Below are 22,608 nucleotides of genomic sequence, written 5' to 3' on the forward strand. Positions count from 1 at the left end.
GAGAACAAACAGCATCATGAAGGCCAAGGAACACACCAGACAGGTCAGGGCTAAAGTTGTGGAGAAGTTTAAAGCAGGGTTAGGTTACAGAAAAAGATCCCAAGCTTTTTAACATCTCACGGAGCACTGTTTAATCCATCACCTGAAAATGGATAGAGTTTGGCACAACTGCAAACTACCAAGACATGGCTGTCCACCTAAACTGACAAGCCGGGCAAGGAGAGTATTAATTAGAGAAGAAGCCAAGAGGCCCATGGTAACTCTGGAGGAGCTGCAGAGATCCACAGCTCATGTGGGAGAATCTGTCCACAGGACAACTGTTAGTTATGCACTCCACAAATCTGGCCTATATGGAAGAGTGGCAAGAAGAAAGCCATTGTTGAAAGAAAGCCATAAGAAGTCCAGTTTGCGAGAAGCCACGTGAAGAACACAGCAAACATGTGGAAGAAGGTGCTCTGGTCAGATGAGACTAAAATTTTAGCTTTCTGCCTTAAAAGCAAAACGCTATGTGTCGTGGAAAACTAACACTAACACTGCACATCACCCTGAACACACCATCCCCACCATAAAACATGGTGGTGGCAGCATCATGTTGCGGGGATGCTTTTCTTCAGGAGGGACAGGGAAGCTGATCAGAGTTGATGGGAAGATGGATGGAGCCAAATACAGGGCAATCTTAGAAGAAAACCTATTGGAGTCTGCAAAAAGACTTGAGACTGGGGCGGAGGTTCATCTTCCAGCAGGAGAACGACCCTAAATATACAGCCAGAGCTACAATGGAATGGTTTAGATCAAAGCATATCCATGTGTTAGAATGGCCCAAAGGCCAGACCTAAATCCAATTGAGAATCTGTGGCAAGACAGATTCTGTGAACAGCAATGAAGATTGCTGTTCACAGAAGCTCTCCATCCAATCTGACAGAGCTTGAGCTCTTTTGCAAAGAATGGGCAAAAACCTCACTCTCTAGATGTGCAAAGCTGGTAGAGACATCCCCAAAATTACTTGCAGCTGTAAATTGCAGCGAAAGGTGGTTCTACAAAGTATTGACTCAGGGTGGCTGAATACAAATGCCCCCCACACTTTTCACATATTTGTTAAAAAAAAAAAAAAAAATTGAGAACCATTTATCATTTCACTTCCATGCCATGATTATTTGCCACTTTATGTTGGTCTATCACATAAAATCCCAATAAAATACATTTATGTTTTTGGTTGTAACATGACAAAATGTGGAAAGTTTCAAGGGGTATGAATACTTTAAGGCACTGTACATTCATTGTGTGTTCCAGTCACATGGCTGGAGTGAAAAATATTTTCTACATTTTAGAGGTTTCTCAGGAGAAGGACAGTGTTCAAATCTAGTTTAGAACTGATAATCAATATCTGCCTGCACATTACAGACAGGGTTAATTATCGCAAGCCACCCACAGCCTCCACATAAAAAGAGAACTAGTAGGATTTTTCAGTACTGGAATATCCACAGCAGAACATCTAAAAGGTAAGCCCATGAGACCATGTAACAAATACAGGTGGTGTTATCCAAATTTGGCTGCAAAAGGGGAAATATACGTTAAATTATTTCTGAAGGCTGCAATACGGACAAGCACTGACAAGCGGACAACATCTGGAGGTGATAAAATCTGTCAGCAATTTAACAGTGACGCGGGGGGGATGATGCAACCCAGATAATCCTCCAATCAAACCCTAGCATGAGGCCAATGGGACTTAACAGAGGGAAAGCAGGACTATCCAGACATATCAGTCTCAAAAAAAAAAGTATGAGTCGTTTGTCAAGCCCAGAAGATGGGGGCTTTCCCCTGAAACAAAGTTATTAACTAATAAACCAATTCAAATGAATTACTGAGCCATATGACTGCTCCACTAGGAGCTTCCAAGCCCAAACCAAAAAATATTGCTCATTGGGAATAAAGAGCAGTCGGCTTGAAGGAAAGCTGCACTGACAAATATTCTGAACAGGCGAGATGCCTCTGGCTTCAGTATGAATACAGTCACTTATACAGGACAAGTATACACCAAGTGAAAAGGGAACCTCTAATCGGCATAGTTTTTCCAGATCTGTGACTTGCAGCCACTGGATAAGAAAGTCAGCAAGGGAACTAACATTTTCTCCTTTGTTAATTTTTATGAAAGTGGAGCTCCGCTTGCTTGCCCCCCACCCGCTGCCACATTTGGCACCTTTCGGAAGGGGGTGGAGAAAATACCTGGTTTTGACATGTGCCTGCTCCCACTTCCGGCTGATCTCGCTGTAGCGAATTCAACAGGAAGTTCGCCCCCCTCCCCCGCCGCTGGGCCAGTGCACTTCACGTATGCGAAGTAAGGAAGTGGCTTTAAAGCCGCAAGGCTTCACTGGCGGCGAAGGCAGCACCCAACAGCCGATTGAAAAATGGGCTGGGGTAAAGACACCTCTGAATTTGTGGACAGGTAAGTTTCCTCATATTAAAAGTCAGAAGCTACAGTAACTGTAGCTATGACTTAATTTTTTCTGAAAAAGCCTGCAGCTCCACTTTGAAGATTTTCAAAGGATACAGAACATAAACTCATATTTAAGATCAATATATCAGTAAATTACAAAAAAAACAGGGAACTAACATTTTCAGGGTTAAGATACAGTGATCGCAGCCTGGATATCATTCTCAGCACAGGTTTCTTTTACATAAATAATATTTGGCCCAACCTGCCTGGAAGCACAGCACTGTCTACTCACCCTCTCTCAGGGTTCACAAGGATGGCCCTGGGTCGGTCCTGGTCACCTTTCAGGACTACTCCCACAGCACGTCCATCCATACGTGTAACATTAATGACATTGGTGGCTTCACAAGTCCAGTAGATAAAGCGGCTGTAGATGTCGATGCTCATATCGTATGGCTGCATGTCCAGGTTCTGGTTAGTGTTCGTGTTGGAGACCACAGTTATATTCTGTATAAGACAGAAATACAAAAACAAAGTTATCTTAACAGAGGGGATCAATCAGAAATGGACATACTAGCAGGAAAGTTGCCAATCAGGTAAAAGAGGGTTTAGACACTAGGACGTCTGAACCCTGATGTATTAATTTCTGCGCATTTAGTAAAAGACTCTTGTAAAACCTGCTACCATGCATAATCTTATAAGCGCAACACCAAAAACAACTGACAAGTCAGCTTCAGAAAATTAAGGCCAGGCGAGTTTACTGGTTTCCAGCTCCCTCCCCCTTTTAGCACTCTCCACTCCGCAATTATTTTTATCTGTGCCTGTCCTGCTGCTACGGGGCTGGAGAAGTGTAGTAGCACTACAGGAGGAAGAGGTAAGAGGGATAAGCCCCTATGCCGTGGTAGAAATTCAAGGTAAGCAATCCCAGACCTGAATGATGTGGCTGTGCAGTTCAAGCCACACTAAATTAAAATTATTAAACCTTCTGAACAGAAGAACCCTGTAATTCTTTGAGGGGGGGCGTGACCATGGTTCATGCTAAATTTAGCTTTAAAATGAAACATTGTGCTCTCTTCACGTTTTGGACCAAGACAACCTCATCTATCTGCCCCCTGAGGAAGATCCGAAATTCTCTTGTATCGACACATGTAGGGGAAGGGGACAGGACGGCACGCTTAGCAGATCAGCTGTTAGGAACGATCAGCATACCATCCCGTTACCGGCCGGTTTCAACCATTCATTTTTTGCTTGATGTAGAATGGCGCACTGAAGCGCCTGGATATTGTGAGTAACCCTGTGTGGGACCGGTTCATTTTTTGGTTCTATAAATTTCATAAGCATACTACACTATGAGATCCTTTTTTCATTGATTTACTGAAGCACATTGGCGACTGATCCAGGATCCGGGACGCACTGTTGAACCCTGTAGTGGTTTCAAAGCGTGTATTGACCAAGCTTAATAGCAAGGTCACACACCTTAAGGTGAGCCTTCATTACATGGGGGGGAGCACCTGAGTGAGAACACAGCGTCTGATTATCGCATCACTTTCACAGCATACTGAATCGCATGTACCTGTAAATTGGATCAAATTTGAACTTTGCACAGTGCACTTAAGCACTTTTCTATAATTCCAGTATTTGGATCTATTTAGATTTCCACTGACTTATTTGCTTTAATATTTTTTATCACTATATGAATGCACATTGTCACTTTATTATTTGGCTATTAAGCACATGTCTTTTTATATATTTTTCATCATATATTTTATACATTATTATTACCACGGTGTAGATGATATATTACCAGTTCAGAGGCTTTTTGCTTATACCTTTGATAGCGCAGCCTTTTCAATGACGATTGTATTACTTTTACATGGTTTATGAGACATGTTTACCGCTTGCAGCTGATTCAAAGATGATTTATTGGTTTATTGTTAGTGGAGGCTCACAGGACATTTATATATTTTTACTCATCTATCTGCTGCATCTTCAATGTCCAATCACAGGCTGGGGGTGCATCCTTTACTCACTTGACCACAGTAATCTCTCTACAGGAACAAAATATCTAATAACAATTTCCTGCTAGGCTACAGACATCTCATCTCACCTGGCTCCCATCTTCAAGGGCACGGCGGATGGTCTGCCGGGAATCGATCCAATACAGGTGCTTCTCCACAGGATCATAGTCAATTGCACGCACATTACGCAAGTTGTGAATTGGAAGAATGATGTCAGGGCTCTGCTGTTCATCAATCACCATACGGTTGATGGCGTTTTTCTGGCTGAATAACAGGAATGAGCTAGGCGCTGCAAAAGATGGTTAAAGGGTAATTTTATGAGACACACTGGGGTTTTTAAGGAGTTTGCCACATTTCCTGGACAAGGTGCTTACCGCTGCAGGTCTTGTTGTCTGAGTTCAGAGAATAGTGAACAGGACAGCCACAGGTATAGCCGCTGACAGGTGTGGCCAGACAGAGGTGAGAGCAGTGACCATTACTGGATGCGCACTCATTCCAGCCGGACTGTCGGGAAGAATGAAACACCAGGATGTCCATGACATAGTCCAGGTGGCCTTGGATGATGGTTCGGTTTTGGCCACTGGTTTTATTGGCTCTCTCAATACTTCGGCGGCTCCAGTCTGTCCAGTATATAAAGTCTTGGTACTGGGTCAGCCCAAAAGGGTGAGGCAAGTCATCAGCTATCACTTCTCGGTCTTGTCCTGTGAAAAGAATGGCAAGCATGATCAATTTCAAGAAAGAACAGAGCAATGCTTTATGTACTAAAGTGATTAAAAGTGAACCTACTTTGTGAACTATGGAGGCTGCCAATGCGGACCTCTAGGTCCTAACCCCTTAGCGCCGACCATACACACATATGCGGCCTCGGGTTTAAGGGGTTATAGCGGGATGATGCATGCAGCTGCATACATCATCCCGGTACTGTTTTTTTTAGAGCGGGAGGTCGGCTTTTCAGGGATAACCACCAATGTGGCTGTAAAAAAATACAGTAAACAGAATCGCCGTTTTTGGCAATCTAAATACTTTGAAGTGCAAAGGAGGGATTGGGGTCTTTTAGACCCCAATCCCTCCATAAAGAGTACCTGTCACCACCTATTACTGTCACAAGGGATGTTTACATTCCTTGTGACAGCAATAAAAGTGATCAATTTTTTATTTTTTAAAGTGACAATGTAAAAACATTACATAAAACATTTTTTTTTAAGCGCCCCCCCCGTCCCTGCGAGGCAAAGAAAATGCCTACTCAAGACGTGCTCGCATATGTAAACAGTGTTCAAATTACAGTGAGGTATCGCTGCAATCGTCAGAGTGAGAGCAATCATTCTAGCACTAGACCTCCTCTAACTCTAACCTGGTAACCGTTAACTTTTTTTTAAAGAGCCGCCTATGGAGATTTTTGGGTACCGTAGTTTGTTGCCATTCCACAAGTGTGCACAATTTCAAAGCATGACATGTTTGGTGTTCATTTACTCTGCGTAGCATCATCTTTCACACTGTACAAAACAATTCAGGTAATTTTACCTTTTAGTTTTTTTTAAGTTCATGAAAGTGTCTTTTTCCCCAAAAAATTAGGTTTGAAAGACCATTGCGCAAATACAGTGCGACATAAAATATTGCAACGATTGCCATTTTATTCTCTAGGGTCTATGCTAAAAAAATATATATGTTTGGGGGTTCTAAGTAATTTTCTAGCAAAAAATACGGATTTTAACATGTAAGCAACAAATGTCAGAAATAGGCTTAGGCATGAAAGGGTTAAAAATACTTTTTGACTGGCTGTCTTGAAGATAAGATGGTTTTAGTAATTTGAGTTACTGACCTGGAGCTAGTACACAGATAAGGAGCTCAGACTTTCTAATCTGTATGCTTATTTAGGTTAAATTATCAGAAAAAGAAGTAGAAAAAAAAAAAGTATTTTGCATTTTCATCCAGAAAATACTACCAACTTGTGGAAATTTAGGCACAAAGTCAATCTTTAAACTCTAATTTAAAATTAAAGTAATTTTAAAAGTATTTTTTTTTAATCTGCAGCTTTTGTTAATATAATCCATGGTGATCCTGTCATGAAGGTAATTTTTCTGATACTTGCTATTATAGGGTGAAAACATCATGCCAGTCTCCCAACTATCCTTCCGTTACACAGAATTCTGATGGGGAATACAAGTAGCCATTTCAACACACTTTATGCAGGTACAGTCACCTGCTGTCACCATAACAAAACTAGTCCTGTGAAAAATCATTAAGCCATTGCTGAAGTGCATGTAGGCAGGAAATGGCTGCAAGTGACAGCAATAATATATAAAAAAAGAAGAAGAAAAAATGTGTAAAAAAAGTAGGTTATAAAAAAACAAACATACACACTTGTTTACAATACACAGAGCTTTAACAAACTAAATGTTTGGAGGCTCTGTATGTCTGAGTAGGCTCTCTGATAATGAATAAAGCAGCGAATAGTCATTCACTTATGTGTAGATTTCCGCATGAGCTATTGAGATCTATGATCACCAAGTTCTATGAACAAACAAGCTGTATAACAGTATATGTGAAACTAAGCCTGATGCTCCACCTGCTGACTTGAAAGAATGTTTTTGATATGAAATGCTTCACATATGTCTAAAAGGGGGGGGGGGGGGGACTTCTAAATATTTTTTATTGCTGTGACCAAGGAAATGATGCACAAAACCACCATACATTAGAAAGAAGCAGCTTCTGCTTTGATAATTAGGATCTATAAATCGTATGAGGAATCTACGTGCTTCCGTTTGCTAACTAAAAGACTCAGCAGAGAGAACATCTTGGGGGCTACAGCTCTTTCACGGCCTTCCAAAACACTAAATTAGCCTCTCTGTCTCATCTCATTTATCAGAGGACACCCAGTTTGGCTTTAAAAGAAAAAGGATACAACTGTAGAACGTTAGTTCAATAAACCTTATGACCTTGTGCTGTTTCATTCATAAAGTTGCTGAGTAATTAACATACATCTTGCAGTGAAATATGTATCAGGGAACGGAGAGCTGTAGTGGCAGGAAAAGGCCCTTTAAAACCCAGGCGAGGAGCGGATGGGTTCAGGAAGAAACTGATAGAAGGGGAAGCTTTTATACAAAGCGGATCAGTTACTTAAAACAGCATGTTTAACATTTCCCCCTGCAGATAAATCCTTTTTAATGCAAATGAAGTCAGAGCGGCAAGTGAAGTTTGGCACCTGTCCATGGTGCTGCTCATTTCCTTCACAGAAACATTCCAGCCGCATGGAGAAGACAGCAGCCCGACGGGCACAGCTGGGAGGCAGCTTTTTTACCTGCAGTAAGAGCTGGCTCTGGGCCCTGCTAACAGCTGGCCCTTCCACAGCTCCACTGCACTTTGTGTATAGGCCTGGAGCTTTGTCTTTTTGTGTAGAATTTCAGCACGAGAGTGCCATTTATTAATTGAGGCTCAATAAAATTCCCAGAATTACCTTTGAGATGAAGGTTGGTGAAAATTTTGAAATAACAGCAGCAACTGAAATGGTACAGACTGATTAAATGAAAATGTACCAAAGCATTTTTTTTTCTTATTAAAAAAGGCACAGCTTACAAACATTACTACAAGGCTCCACTGTGTCATAAAACAAAAACATACAACATAAATATACAATGGGAGCCTTTATATTTCCAGCCTCTTGAGCAAAAATTAACATAAAAATCTTAAAAGCTGTAATAACATACCGGCCAGCAGGCATAACCACTGCATGTAACAAAAAAACACTGGTATTTAACACCTTCCCGCCCCAGCCTATCGTAAAATGACAGCTGGGTGGGAGCACTGATGTTCTGGGAGGATGTCATAAGATGTCCTCCCGGCATCGGGCCACACTCAGGCGTGATCTGTCAGCCTTTGTGTCCAACGGACACATCCAATGACAAATCAATGCACTGGCCCGCTGCCGGTACACTGTGAGCACTGTGGCCAATCACAGCAGATCACATGACAGACATACACAACGAAAAGGCTTTGATTCATGCCTTTCATTGTGTACTATTGTAATGAGCTCCGTTATTGGTCACAGTCATCACACGGTACAGACAGGGCTTATCAGGCCAAACTGAATGAGTGGTTTTCTTTCAGAAAAAAAAGGGTTGCTTATAAACATAAAACTCAGTTATAAGCAACCATATTGTGTTTAAAAAAAAAAAAAAAACACACTATAACACTGTATTGTTCTGGTCACTGTATGTATAAAAAAAAAAAAAAAAAAAAAGTACTATTAAAGAAAATTGAAAATTGATTTTTTACATACTACCAGTGTCCCCGATCACGATGCCGCACTGCACTGGTGACAGTATGTAAACATGTTTAAAATATTTATTCGCGCCCCCCCCCCCCCCCCATTTTCCAAAAAAAGGGACCAAAGATTACAACTTCAAAAAACTCACCATGCCTCTTACTAAATCCCTAGTACATCAGGATTGATAATTTTGTAAATTTAGATTATAAATAATAAAATATATATATATATATATATATATATATATATATATATATATATATATACATATATATATATATATATACACACACACACACACACACACACACACACACACACACACACACACCATAGTTTGTGGACTCTACAACTTTCCTATAGACTACATAATATACACTTATTTGGGTTATTTTCACCATAGAAATGTAGCAGAATACAGTTTTGCCTAAATATATGATTATTTAGAAAATGTTATAAACAAAAGGGAAAAAAAAAAATGTAAAAATTTTCATTCTGTTTATTCAGCAAAAAAATAAAAAAACACAGCAGTGATTAACCACTTGCCGACCAGCCACAGTTATTATACTGCGGCAGGTCGACATGATCCCGCAAACAGTCGTAGCTGTACGTAGGTCCCTTTTAAGTGGGATAGCAGGGGCACCGACGCTCGTGACCAGCGGTCACGATGACCGCTGGCCACGAGAGGCAGAACAGGGACGTGTGTGCGTAAACACACACATCCCAGTTCTGTGAGGAGAGAGAGATGGCTAGTTCCTATGAACTGGGAACCACTATCTCTCATCTCCTATAGTCAGTCCCATCCCCCACAGAACACACACACATAGGGAACCAAGTTAACTTCTTCCCTGCCAGTGACATTTATACAGTAATCAGTGCATTTTTTCGCTGTATAATTGTCAATCGACCCAAAAATATGTCAAAACTGTCCGCCATAATGTTGCAGTCTCGATAAAAATCGCAGATCACCGTCATTACTATTTTGTAGGCGCTATAACTTTTGCGCAAACCGATCAATATACGCTTTGTGCAATTTTTATTACCAAAAATATGTAGAAGAATACAGATCGGCCTAAACTGATGAAAAAATTAGCTTTTTTTAAAAAAAATAAAATTGGTGCTATTTATTAAAGCAAAAAAGTACAAAAATAGTTTTTCTTCAAAATTTTTCACTTTTTTTTGTTTATAGCGCAAAATATAAAAACCGCAGAGATGATTAAATACCACCAAAAGAAAGCTCTATGCGTGGGAACATTTTGCTTGGGCACAGCGTCGCATGACCGCGCAACTGTCAGTTAAAGTGACGCAGTGCCGTATTGCAAAAAATGGCCTGGTCATTGAGCAGCCAATCCTTACTTACCAGAGCTCCGTATTTCGCTTGGCAGAGACGCGCTGTCCCTCTCTCCATGGGGTCCCGGCTCTTGATTGGATAGATTGATAGCAGCACAGCCATTGGCTCCCGCTGCTGTCAATCAAATCCAATGACGCGGGCGCCGGGGCTGAGTCCGGCATTCGTGTCTATGGACGTCAAATGCTGAACTCGAGAGCGCACACACAAGGTAACCCCCCAGGAGAGCGCTTCTCCTAGGGGGTATCTAATAAGATGAGCCGTGAGAGCCGCCAGGGGACCCCAGAAGTCGAGGATCGGGGCCACTCTGCAAAACGAGCTGCACAGTGGAGGCAAATATGATATGTTTGTTATTTTAAATTTTATAAAAAAAACAAACCTTTACAATCACTTTAGGTCAACGCAGACTACAAAACAGCGCTCGGGATCCTGCACTTACCTAGCATGTTGGACGACTCAATAAGGTTGGTGTCAAGGTCTGTCCAGTATAGTCGTCTCTCAGCATAGTCGATAGTCAGCCCATTGGCCCGGCCCACATTGGGTACTAGAGTAATACGCTCACTGCCATCCATAGAAGCCCTGTCAATCTTGGGCTTTCCTCCCCACTCTGTCCAGTACATAAACCTACAAAGTGAACAGAATTAAGTTATTCAATAAACAAAAAGACAGTGGAAGTGAATTTAAAGCAAAAACTGCACATACTACAACCAATGAAATCCTTGCCAAAATAAATGTAATAATCCTGCCTGAATCTGGAATTTTTTTAATGCTTTTCTGTATCATTAGTAGTTTTGTAGGAATCTTCCAAGACAAACTGATCGAGAGAGAACAAAAAGTCACCCACAAAAGCTTGTCCGCTTGTGGTGGCCTTTAACCCTTTTGCTGCCAGGCCCTGCGTTCCCCTTTTAAACTCAGGTCGCCAAACCATTTTTGCAATTTTTCTATTGCTTCTTTTTCCCCTTACAGCTTTCAGTTTGTAAAAGACCGACTTTGTGGGTGATTTCAGAGACATCTGTGCGGGTTCCTGCACAGATGTCTATTGAAATCGCAACCCGAAGTCGCCAAAAGTAGTAGAGAAAATACTTTTGGGAATCAGTGTGGCACCGCAAAGTCGGCGTGGCACCGATTCGGACGGTGCTATTGCACGTCAAATCACATCAATGTGAACCTGGGCTTAATGAAAGCATAGAACCAGGGGGAAAAAAAAAAGCGGCGCTACCGATTTTCTTTATTTAGACCCCACAAACGGTTGCACAAATGATTATCAAATCTCTATTTTCACTAAAAACAAAATAAAAAAACAAAATAGACCAAAATCCTTTTTGTACACAAGCACAAATTACAACATTCCTGCTAAATTCCTACTAAGGCCCCATTCACATAGGGTATACTAAAGCTTCCCCCTGTCGAGGGCAGCGTTTACCCACACCGCACGGGATGCACAGGTGTTCTGTGCATCCCCGTGCAGGCAGTTCCGTTCATGCAATTTGTAATGCAGCAGCTGCAAGGACAGAGTCGCTGCTCCCCATCTGACATTCGTGCATTGTAAAACTTTGCCTTTGTGCAGGGGACTCCTTCGATAAAGACCAGTCACCGCTGCTCTCCCCATGTTCATGGTGACTGGTCTTGTATTGCCTTCCCTGTAGTTTTTTGCAGGTAGCCTGAAGTGGGTGGGGCACGCTGAGTCTCTTCCACAGTTCTGCTCTCTGCACAGACTATGTACAGCACAATAAAGATTTAACTGCTACTTTTACAAGGTGAGATCTGGGTTTGTAAGGGCATTTGGTGCACACAAAGTACATTTATAGAGAAATATATCTGCTTGAAAGGGTTTGTGCCCAGAGTTCAGCTTTAACAAAAGCCTGATGGTTCCCTCCCAAAGCTCTGCTCAGGTTATGTTCAGCACAGTGATTATTTCATAGCTACAGGGGGGTGGACAAAAGTATGGAAACACTACATGATATGCAGGTGTGAAAGTGACGACATGTTTCATATTGAAAGCGGAAGTGATGTAACATTCTTTTGCTTTCGCTGTGTGAGGAGACACCTAGCCAACAGGTGGGAAGCCTCACTTTCATCACTTCACTGTGTGAGTGGCTCTGCTAGTAACACTGAGTCATGCCAGAGCTTAATTGAGTTTCAAAGAATGCAAATAGCTGGTGCCTCTGACTTAAAGGATAAGTTCACCTTTTCGAACATGTAACATGTTCCAGCAGGTGCAGCCTCTCCCCCTTTCCTCAGTGACAGTGGGCATCTTTTCCAGGCGCTCGTTGTCACCATTTGAAAATATTATGGCCGTGCGGGGCTCCACCTGCCCGCCCATGTCATTCACTCATTGTCCTCTGTGGATGAGAAACTACAAGTCCCGGCAGCCTTGCCGATAGACTGAGGAGTCTGCAGAAGTCCTGCATGGCACCCACAATTTGCTGATCGCAGGTGCAATGCTTTGGCTCCAAGTAAAAAAATAAAGTACTTTTTTTTTTTACCTGCAAAAAAAAGGTGAACTTATCTTTTAAGTTGTCTATTTGCAGCGTCACAAGGTACAAATATCAAAGGTTACATACAGTTTCTGGGAAAACTTAGTTTTATGAGCCCAACCATGGTCGACATGGTCAACTGACCGAAAGAGACAGGATCGTGATCCGGATTTTTGCATGGAGTGGTATCAGATTCCATTATCCACCATGCAAGACATACAGTATTTGTCAATTCCCAGGAGAATTCAGGCTGTCTTGGATGCCAAAGATAGTCCAACACCATATTAGGTAACGATTTTGTTCTTTTATCATACTTGTTTCCATAATTTTGTCCAACCCCTGTACTTTAACAAGGTACAGGCTGGGTTTGTAAAGGCCATTGGCGCACACAGTGGATTTTTGAGGAATATTTGTATATAAAAAGTTCTGTGCCTAGCCTCAGCTTCAAAATGCATAAAAATAGTTTTTGCAGAGATACACAGATTTTTTTTTTTTTTCCCCCAGTTTGCTCAGACATACATTATCAGAGCTCCGACAATGTATTCATACATTCGTGAAAGTTTGTGTTGGCTCTTTAACCACATGCCGACCGGGCTATAGCCGAAAGAAGGCTACAGCGCGGTCGGCTTATTCTGGGTGGGCGTCCATGGACGTCCTCACAGAATGGCGCACACCCGGGAACATCCGTGACCCATACCATCACGGATCACAGTAAATTGATAGCGGCCATTTACCACGTGAACGCTCCGTCCTTTTTTACCGAATTTTCAGTCTTTTGGATTTATAGTGCAAAAAATAAGAAACCCAGCATTGATTAAATACCACCAAAAGAAAGCTCTATTTGTGTGAAAAAAGGACAAACATTTCAAATGGGTACAGTGTTGCATTGAGAGTAATCATTCAAAGTGTGAGCACCGAAAGCTGAAAATTGGTCTGGTCAGGAAGGGGGTTTAAGTGCCCAGTGGTCAAGTGGTTAACATATATACACCTGGTTGTAATAGGAGATTCTATGTACTGTACATAACAAACCTTCCCTTGGATGTAGTGGCAGCAGAGCATTGACCTAGTTAACATATGAGAAGAGAAAGGCGACGAATGGAGCTGTGCCCAACAAGGCTGTCTGGCTGAATGACCAGATAGTATTTCAGGTTTGTGTTCCCAGAGAGGGTAATTACTGATAGCAGACCAGGATGCAGAGCGGATAATGTGCCTTTGTTATGGCAAAGAGAGAGGAGACAAAGAACTACTGAGATCTGGAAAAATAGAGATGATCTGCTATTTTTGTGGAATTTTCCATTTCCTTCTAAGGATATTATATCATAATACAATTAGCCCTTGGTTATATAAACTGTACAGTCAGCCTGGTTTTGGAGATCAGGTAAAGACAAAACACTATAGTGAACTTTCTTAACCCTACAGCTGGTATTTGCTACACCAGAAAGACAAATTGATGCAACTTTAATTATTTTCATCATATCATTTTAAATGCTAGCAGTGTATGCACCTGAATTTGACCTGGTGTAACCTCTTGTAGACCCCCCAGATTAAAAAGTTTAGACAGAATGGGAGAAGCAGCACAAGAAGCCAATCAGTTGTGCTGCAGCACTCATGTGCCAACAAGAGGCATGCTGATTGGATAAAGCAGAGTGAAAAACAAGCTAATCATTCTCCTGCATCTGCTTTCAATATCAAATTACAGGCTGGGGAAGGACAACTACTGCAGAAGAAGAAAAAAAAAAAAAAAATCTCAGGTCATCTGCCATGCCATATAGGACTGTGCTTTGCGGCAGAGCTGTAAAAATGTTAGAACTGGATGGACAGTATAAAATAGTTTGCAGATAAGGCAGCTTCCATATATGGCTTTCATTTTTAAATTTGGCCTTTTGCCTGAAGATCAGCCTTAAAGCGGAACTTCAGTTCCTCGCTTTACCAGCTTTCCCCCTCTGTAGGCACCATTATAGCGTGTGCGCAAATGCACCCAAGGACTCTACCTGGCTTTTGGGTCCTGGCAGAACACTTTGGCAAGCAGGTGATGCCCCACGCATGCGCAAACAAAGCAAAGCTTTCTGATAGCCATCTTTGTACATGCATGGAAATGAGGGATAACCCCACATGTGAGCCGATGGTTGTGGAAACCTACGCACGCGCAGATATGCCGCAGGGGTAACTCCGGAGTTAATGCCGTGCAGCACATCTGCACAGTCGCAGATGAGGGAGGGGTAAACAAATATATATATAATAATTATTATTATTCACGCCCAGGTAAGAAATGAGCAAGTGTTGTTTTGCAGCACAAACATCAACTGCAAAAAGAAAAGAAAAAAGAAAATGATGTTTAACTGTAAGAGATGGAGCGTGAGAGGAGGTGGCAGGGCAACATAACATACTTTAGGGTGACAGCTGGTATTTGACCACTAACTTTAAGCCATGTTTTGATGAAGCAAACCTCTAATGATAAAATGCTAGAAACGGCTGTATTAATGCTAAGACTATCATATGTGATTTCCCCCCCCCCCCCCCATAATTACACATTAAAGATCATCTTTGAATGATAAAAAGGAGGAGATATTACATCTACCAATACATAACATGTGCAAAGTTACAATCTCAAAAGAATTCATACCCCTTAATTCTGCCATTCTCCTTTTAAGTGCTAAATTCAAAAGCTACATGCTGGGAGGGTTTATCCACATATTCAGCCACTGTGGACTTTTGGCAGGAATGTTACTACATATGCCCTAATTCACTGCACCCAAAAAGATGTCTGCACAGGAGACACAGGACTTAAGTTTGTGAATGAAAGGGAGAGGAGATCATACACAGGAGGGAAGCAGGAAAAACACGCAAATGAATGAGAACAGTTAGCACTTCATTTTGAGACATCTCACTATGTTGAGCTCCCAAAACGATCTATAGGTCCTGGATTATATATCCAGGATGGCTACATTTACACACACTAAAAATTTATCGCAGTGCATTGTGGTCTACAGGTTTACGGTCTAAAGGACAAAAAAAAATGACTCTTCCCTGCTCGATGATTTATACCCTACCCTTTGGATGCTTTAGAAAGTTCTACAAAGGTGGAATAACTTTTTAAGCCAATCTGCATTTCCATTGCCAGTCTAGATACATCAGAGCAATCTATTACAGCACCTAATTTTCTGATGCCCGACCACGAGCATACAGTCAAATAATACCTAGGGTTAATCACTCTAGATAACTGCCAAGTGTCTGAAAATTTACATTGCTTTACTCCATACTGAACCCAGATGACAATCTATACTGAAATTCCACTTCAGGCGACTCACCCATCTGCTGGATCTAGAGCCAACGCCCGTGGGCTGTCCAAGTCTTTCCACACCAGTATCTGCCGATGCATGCCATCCAGCTTGGAGACCTCAATACGATTTGTGCCAGTATCTGCCCAGTAAAGATTCTTTCCCAGCCAGTCCACAGCCATGCCTTCAGGATAATCCAAGCCAAATTGGACCACATGTTCTAGAGCACTTCCGTTCATGAACGCCCTGCTGATTGTCTGCAAGGAAAGAAAACAAGGATTCATTGCTGAAACTGCTTGGCTTGCAAGAAAATCTCACCTGTCACTTCTAAAAAGGTGTGGAGGGGTAGTGAAACAAAAAGAAGGCCTACCAACTATGGAGCTCAATGAGTGTAAATTTCAGCAGTTAACCCAACGTAGAAGTCAATATGCAATTTTCAAGCTAATGTACTAAGATTCAATATACTTATGATCAAGAACATAATATAATAATGTCTGTATTGAGCTACTGCAGGATGGTCAGCTTTCAATGTAGAGCTCCCAAAGAGGCAGTCCAGCTGTCAAAGTGTGTTTAACCAGTTCCTGACCGGCTCACTTCTATATACGGGGGCAGAATGGCTCCCCTGTGTGAAACCCCATACAGGGTTCCTTTAAGCGCCGCCAGAGGGCGCACGCCTACTGCATGGCGGGGGACTCGATGCGCGTGGCCGGCGGTCGTGATAGTCGACAACCTCACGCGATTGCGTGCACGAGCGCCAGCACAGTGATGTGTGTGTAAACGCACACATTCCTGTGCTGTCAGAGAGGGGACATGTCGTTTGTTCCTACTACGCAGGAACAGCGACATGTCCCCTCTCCTACTCAGTCCTATCCCCAGTTAGAACACACTGAGGGAACCCATTGAACCCCTTGAACACCCCCTAGTGTTAACCCCTTCCCTACCAGCGTCATTTACACAGTAATCAGTGCATTTTTATAGCACTGATCGCTGTATAAAATGTCAATGGTCCCAGAAATGTGTCAAAAGTATTCGATCTGTCCGTCGCAATACCTCTAAAAAAAAAAAACGCAGATCACCGCCATTACTAGAAAAATTTTTTAAAAATAATAAAAATGCCATAAATCTTTCCCATAGTTTGTAGACGCTATAACTTTTGCGCAAACCAATATACGCTTATTGCGATTTTTTTTACCAAAAATATGTAGAAAAATATATTTATTATAACAAAAAGTAAAAAATATTGTTTTTTTTCAAAATGGTTGCTTTTTTGTGTGTATAGCGCAAAAAATAAAAACCGCAGAGGTGATAAAATAGCACCAAAGAAAGCCATATTTGTGGGGGGGAAAAGGACGCAAATTTTGTTTGGGTACAGCATTGCATGACCGCGCAATTGTCAGTTAAAGTGACGTAGTGTCAAATTGTAAAAAGCGCTCTGGTCGGGAAGGGGGTAAAACTTTCCAGGGCTGAAATGTTTAAAGGGTTAGTTCACCTTTTTCAGAAAAAACGAACACCGAACACTCTCTCTACCCCCCTTAGACCTGTCTTATTTACCCCCATGGGTAATGAGCTGTTAGTGCCCACAAAGCTGGTGTAGTGGTCCAGGAATTTGAAATTACATCTATTCTCCCTCTTTATGCAGTGCTTCTGTGCTGCATTGCCCAATCATAAATCCTCTAATCCATCCCGGAAGCACCACAAAAAAAGGAGAAGAGCAGGGATTTCAAATCCTCAGACTGCTACACCAGCTGCATGGGCACTAACAGCTCATCACCCACAGAAATGAAGTACTGCAGAGACAAAGGGTGGGGAGGATGTACAGCATTAGGTTCACATTTTCATTTTTTTCTGTAAAGGTGAACTTGCACTTTAAGGGATCCCTGCCTGTGTATTTGTCACCAAGACATCAAACACCAAGGAAAAGGTTTGCCTCCTAGGGGTCTATGACAGCAGAATCTAATACACGACAAACTGTTCAGCATCCTGGCTAGATACCTGACATTTTGGGTCAACTTAGAACTGCAGGCTGTTCCAGCGGAGCCTGCATGCATTCTAAAACCCACACTGCATACCTCAGAGAAAACTTACATTCTGCCCCAGCTGGGGAAAGGGTGAGGCCAGTGCTCAACCCCCTGCATAAGGTTGAAAAGACCACTACCACCGGCTTATCTTATAAAATGCAATAGTCTAGAGCAGTGATGGCGAACCTTGACACCCTAGATGTTTTGGAACTAGACTTCCCATGATGGTCATGCACTCTGCAATGTAGTTGGGCACCATGGGAAATGTAGTTTCGAAAACATCTGGGGTGCCACGGTTCGCCATCACTGGTCTAGAGGGCAAGAAAATCCCCATCCACAAATCTGCCCTGGAACCAAAGAGACTGTTTGTCATACATTTATACAGTAAATATGTACATTAATATTTTGTATTCAAGGCAGCAGGCTGCGCTCTATGCTCCTTTCATTTGTTTGCTGACCTGGAGCCTACATCAAAGGGAGGAAGGGAAGCAGAATACATATTTAGTACACCTCTGCAATACCTGCCCACTGCTCCAGGTTTAATCTCATTAAACATGCTGCAAGTACAGAAGAAAATATTTGTTCATGTGCCAGAAATACCTCTCTCTGACATGACAACTGTGTATTTTTCCCTCTGAGCTCTTAGGCATGCAGTGTCAGCCCTGTCTACTTAATTTTTGATGGTTAAAAAACACAATCTCTTCATCTCCATAACCCTTACTTTTGCACAGGCAGAGAGCACATGACATTTTCTCACAAAATGTCTGGTAGAAATCAACAGATATTTTTGCACTTATTAAACAGATAATTTAAAAAAGGTGTTAGCAACACTGTACCCCCCCCCCACCACCACCACCACCACCAGAGCAGTGACCCCTCCCCCTTACCTACCAGCAAAGCCCCAATCAAACATTCAATTAGAAAAGAATCTGAAAAGGGAACAACTTCTGCTCAAAACAAATAAAAAAAACATGGGCACAGGCTGTATTTTTATTTTTTTGTGCAGAACATTTTTTAACTCCTATTTTAAATTACCTTGTGAAACAGAAGATGCTCATACTTACCCATTCCCAGGGAGCTCCAGTCTGGTCACCCCAGCGACCAGAATCAGGGGAGAGGAGAGATCGCCAACAATGGCTGAAATGTCTGGGTTGGAGACATTACCCATGGACTTACTATGGGGAATCCACTGCTGATCTCCTTCCTCTCCCCATAAGCCACTGCTGGGAGCCAATAAAGTGACCGGACAGGAGCGACCTCCGAATAGGCAAGTATCTGCATCTTCCCTTCACATGGTAGTTAGAATAGGAGTTAGAAGAGGGGAGGGAGCAATTTTAAGCTTAGATAGAGACTGGAATTCCACCTTAAACATAGGGAAAACACAAACATTTTAAAGAACCCTGAAGATTTTTTTTTTACAAATATCCAAGTAAAAAAAAAAAAAAATACTGATTAACAGTTAAAGAGGTACTAAATGTAATTTATATTTGCAATACCATGTGGGCAACACACTGCCAAGGCATGTGGAATGTCAGATAAGCACACACCTTTAAACTGATGTCTGTCCAGTAGATACGGTTATCGGTCACATCAAAATCAAGAGCGGAGGCTTCCTTCACGCCAGTCAGTGGAATGGCTACATTGTTATTGTTGGTCTCTAGTGATATGCGGCGGATGTCAGCCCGGCGGGAGAACAGAAGAAATGCCTCTGGTACAATACAAGTCCTCATATCATTGATCAGCTCAAGTCCTATGGGACATGCACAGCGTGGTCCCTGGGGTCGATACAGGCACAGGTGGCTGCAGCCACCATTGCTGTCAGCACAAGCATTAGAACCTTTAAAAAAATAAAAATAAAATAAAAATCTATATTTGCTGTGTATTCCCGTAAATCAAGATTACTTGAACCACTGCACACAAGCAGCTTACCTGATAGCTTATGAATGTTTGTGGCCTTTAAACCCATCAAGTCAGGCAGCTGGTCAATGATCACCTCACGTTCGCTCGTGTGTTTGTGGACTCTCTCAATGCTGCGCCTTTGCCAGTCAGTCCAATAGACGTAATCCCCCAAGAGTGTGAAGCCAAAGATGTGTGGCAGCTTGTCCTCCACCAGCACCCTGCGCCCGCTGCCATCCATATTCATGACCTGAAAATCAATAAAAACAATGATAATTATACAAAATATGCCTGGGAAAAGGAACTCAAGAGACATGAAAGCTTAATGTATATAGAGTATATTTAGGGTTGTTAATGAACAGTTAAGACTTCAAGACAGAAATAAGAGAAATGTAGCACAGCATAGAACCATTTGTCAAGAAGCTGACGTTTGTCTAAAATAAACATCTCTTTAAAATGTGGCTGCCATTAAAGGTGCAAAATCAATTTAGAGTTTAAATGTATCTGGAATGTACTTATGATTTAAACAAAAAAGGTGAATATAGCCTTACAATAGGTTTTCTTTGGAAAGCAACCAGAGCTCGGGTAGAAAAGCCTTCTACATGCTATAATGCTGCAGAAAATGACCCTTGATCTGTGTGGAAGCAGTGGTCTCTTTGCAGAGGTCCAAAACACCCTTCCAGCTGAGTTAGACCTACACTTCCACAATCAGCAAAGAGCATGCTCCTTGCTGCCTGGAAAGCTCTAGCTTTGAAAAAGCAAGGGGCCTGTCAGGCCTCTGTAGAAAGATTGCTGCTTCCACAGAGAGCACAGGTCCTTCTATGCAGCCTGCTAGCCATTTTTGTGGACAAAGAAGTCATAACATCACACAGTGTACCACCGTCACAATATGTTTGCCTCAACTGAAGACAGCTGGCTAAATAACAGCTTTAAACACAAAGCAGCGGTACTTCCAAAAAATATTCGTGTTAAAAACCAAACAGGAAAAAAAAAAAAAAGACACAAAATGAAGTACATCATGTGGAATTCCAGTCTATAACCAAGCCTAAAATTGCTCCCACCCCCTTCTAACACCTATTTTATCTACCCCGTAAAAAAAATATAAATAAATAATAAAAAAAAGAAGATGATGCTTATACTTACCTCAGTGCACTCCAGTCCGGTCACATGGTCTCCCCAGCGGCAAGACTCAGGGGAGAAGTGAGATCGCCAACAATGCCCAAAATGTCTGGGTCTGTGACATCACCCATAGGGCATCCATTGTCAGATCCCTTTCCTCTTCCGCCGCTGGAAGCCATTCAAGTGACTGGGTGAGAGCGACCTTAGAATAGGCAAGTATCAGCATCTTCCTTTCACATGGTAGTTGGAATAGGAGTTCAAACAGGGATGGGAGCGGTTTTAAACACAACCCTTTTAAAAGAACCATGAAGATCTCTACAATGTAATGGAAAGCCTCTCAGAGGACTGGAAGATTCCTGAGCATAACTAACATCTTTAGATTGTTCCTTAACTTTCACTACTAAATGACAGTATTCATCAAGACAAAAAAAAAAAAAAGATGAAATGACACAAAGATTTAGCTCTGGTTTTCACAGATGCAATTTCTTTTCTTTGTGTTCCAGAACGCATGGAATCACATGACTAGTGAAATAACATGTTTCTATGGAGACTGTTCACATATGCAGTTCGATTCTGATGCGATTTTAAAAATGGTCCTGCGCGACTTTAGTGCAATTCATAGCCACATAGACTTGAATGAAAATCGTATACAGATCGCTCATCTGTCCTAAGAGAACACGATTCCAGTATGTTTTCTGCAAGGCTTTGCTTGGTTACTCCCATCCCTGGTCTATGTGAGAGAGAGACTGATTGTATCCAAATCACATCTAAGACGCGTTAGAATCAATTCTGAACTGCATCAACTCGCACTGGAGCTGCTTCATGAAAATTGCACTGCAAAACGCATTCAAGTCACACTGCACTAGTGTGAACCTAGGCAAAAAAAAAAACTGACAGGGGTCCAATCCTCCTCTGCTCTGTCCAAAATTTTAAGAAAATTAACTTTAGGTCGCTTACTGTAAAGTATACATTGAAGTTCTTGTTTTTTAAGTCAATCACATTGGGTGAGAACAACCGCAGTAGAGGTTAAACTTTTAAAGGATAACTGCAGTTTCGTGGAAAAAACATAGTGGGAGAAAGAAATGAAAGTGATACCAAAGTCCTCTTTTTTTTTTTTTTTTTTAAACAACAAACATGTCATACTTATCTGCTCTGTGCAGTGGTTTTGCACAAAGCAGCCCAGATCCTAATCTTCTTGGGTGCCTCGCTGGTGCTCCTGGCCCCTCCCTCCTGTCGAGTGCCCCCCCCAGAAGGCAGCTAGAGCAATGGCTCGGGCCTGCCCCATCTATCTCATCATTGGCTCACCAACTTTGATTGACAGCAGCGGCCAATGGCGTTTGCTGTATGTCTCAGCCAATCAGGAGGAAAAGTCCTGGACAGCGTAGTTTCACGTGCAACATCGCTGGATCGAGATGGGGCTCAGGTAAGCATTAGGAGGGCTGCTGCATAGAATGCATTACGATAAAAATCTTTCTGCTTTAGAACAATAGAATACAGTATACAATTGCCACACAAGTCATATTGTAATTCAATATCCTATTAAAAATTACCTATTTTAATCTGCACTGCTGTCATTACTGTCTGTAAAATTCAATGCAACATGGCTACCTGGAGGCAAGTCTCCAAAAAGTAATTTCCTGCTCTTGTGATTGGCTCACTGATTTTTCCAGAATTCTGCATGAAGAAGTCAGATTTTAGCCACTCGCTGCAACAAAATCTTCATTTTTGGTAAGGGTTTTCCCTAAAGGTTAATTACTTC

The 22,608-nt window shown here is 41.9% G+C and overlaps 1 protein-coding gene across 1 annotated transcript in view; it reads right to left on the bottom strand.

Annotated features, from left to right (window-relative positions):
• The window catches only part of LRP6 (LDL receptor related protein 6), a 143,936-nt gene that overhangs the window by 40,354 nt on the left and 80,974 nt on the right, over positions 1–22,608 (bottom strand). Inside the window, exons 8-14 of the mRNA XM_073621513.1 lie at positions 19,764–19,980; positions 19,382–19,671; positions 15,847–16,073; positions 10,501–10,685; positions 4,824–5,150; positions 4,539–4,738; positions 2,727–2,938 (exon numbers count right to left, since the gene is read on the bottom strand). Coding sequence (XP_073477614.1) covers positions 2,727–2,938; positions 4,539–4,738; positions 4,824–5,150; positions 10,501–10,685; positions 15,847–16,073; positions 19,382–19,671; positions 19,764–19,980 — 1,658 coding nt within the window. The remainder of the gene's footprint in view (positions 1–2,726; positions 2,939–4,538; positions 4,739–4,823; positions 5,151–10,500; positions 10,686–15,846; positions 16,074–19,381; positions 19,672–19,763; positions 19,981–22,608) is intronic.

The sequence above is a fragment of the Aquarana catesbeiana genome, linkage group LG03 (assembly GCF_042186555.1).
Source record: "Aquarana catesbeiana isolate 2022-GZ linkage group LG03, ASM4218655v1, whole genome shotgun sequence".
NCBI classification, from domain to species: Eukaryota; Metazoa; Chordata; class Amphibia; order Anura; family Ranidae; genus Aquarana; species Aquarana catesbeiana.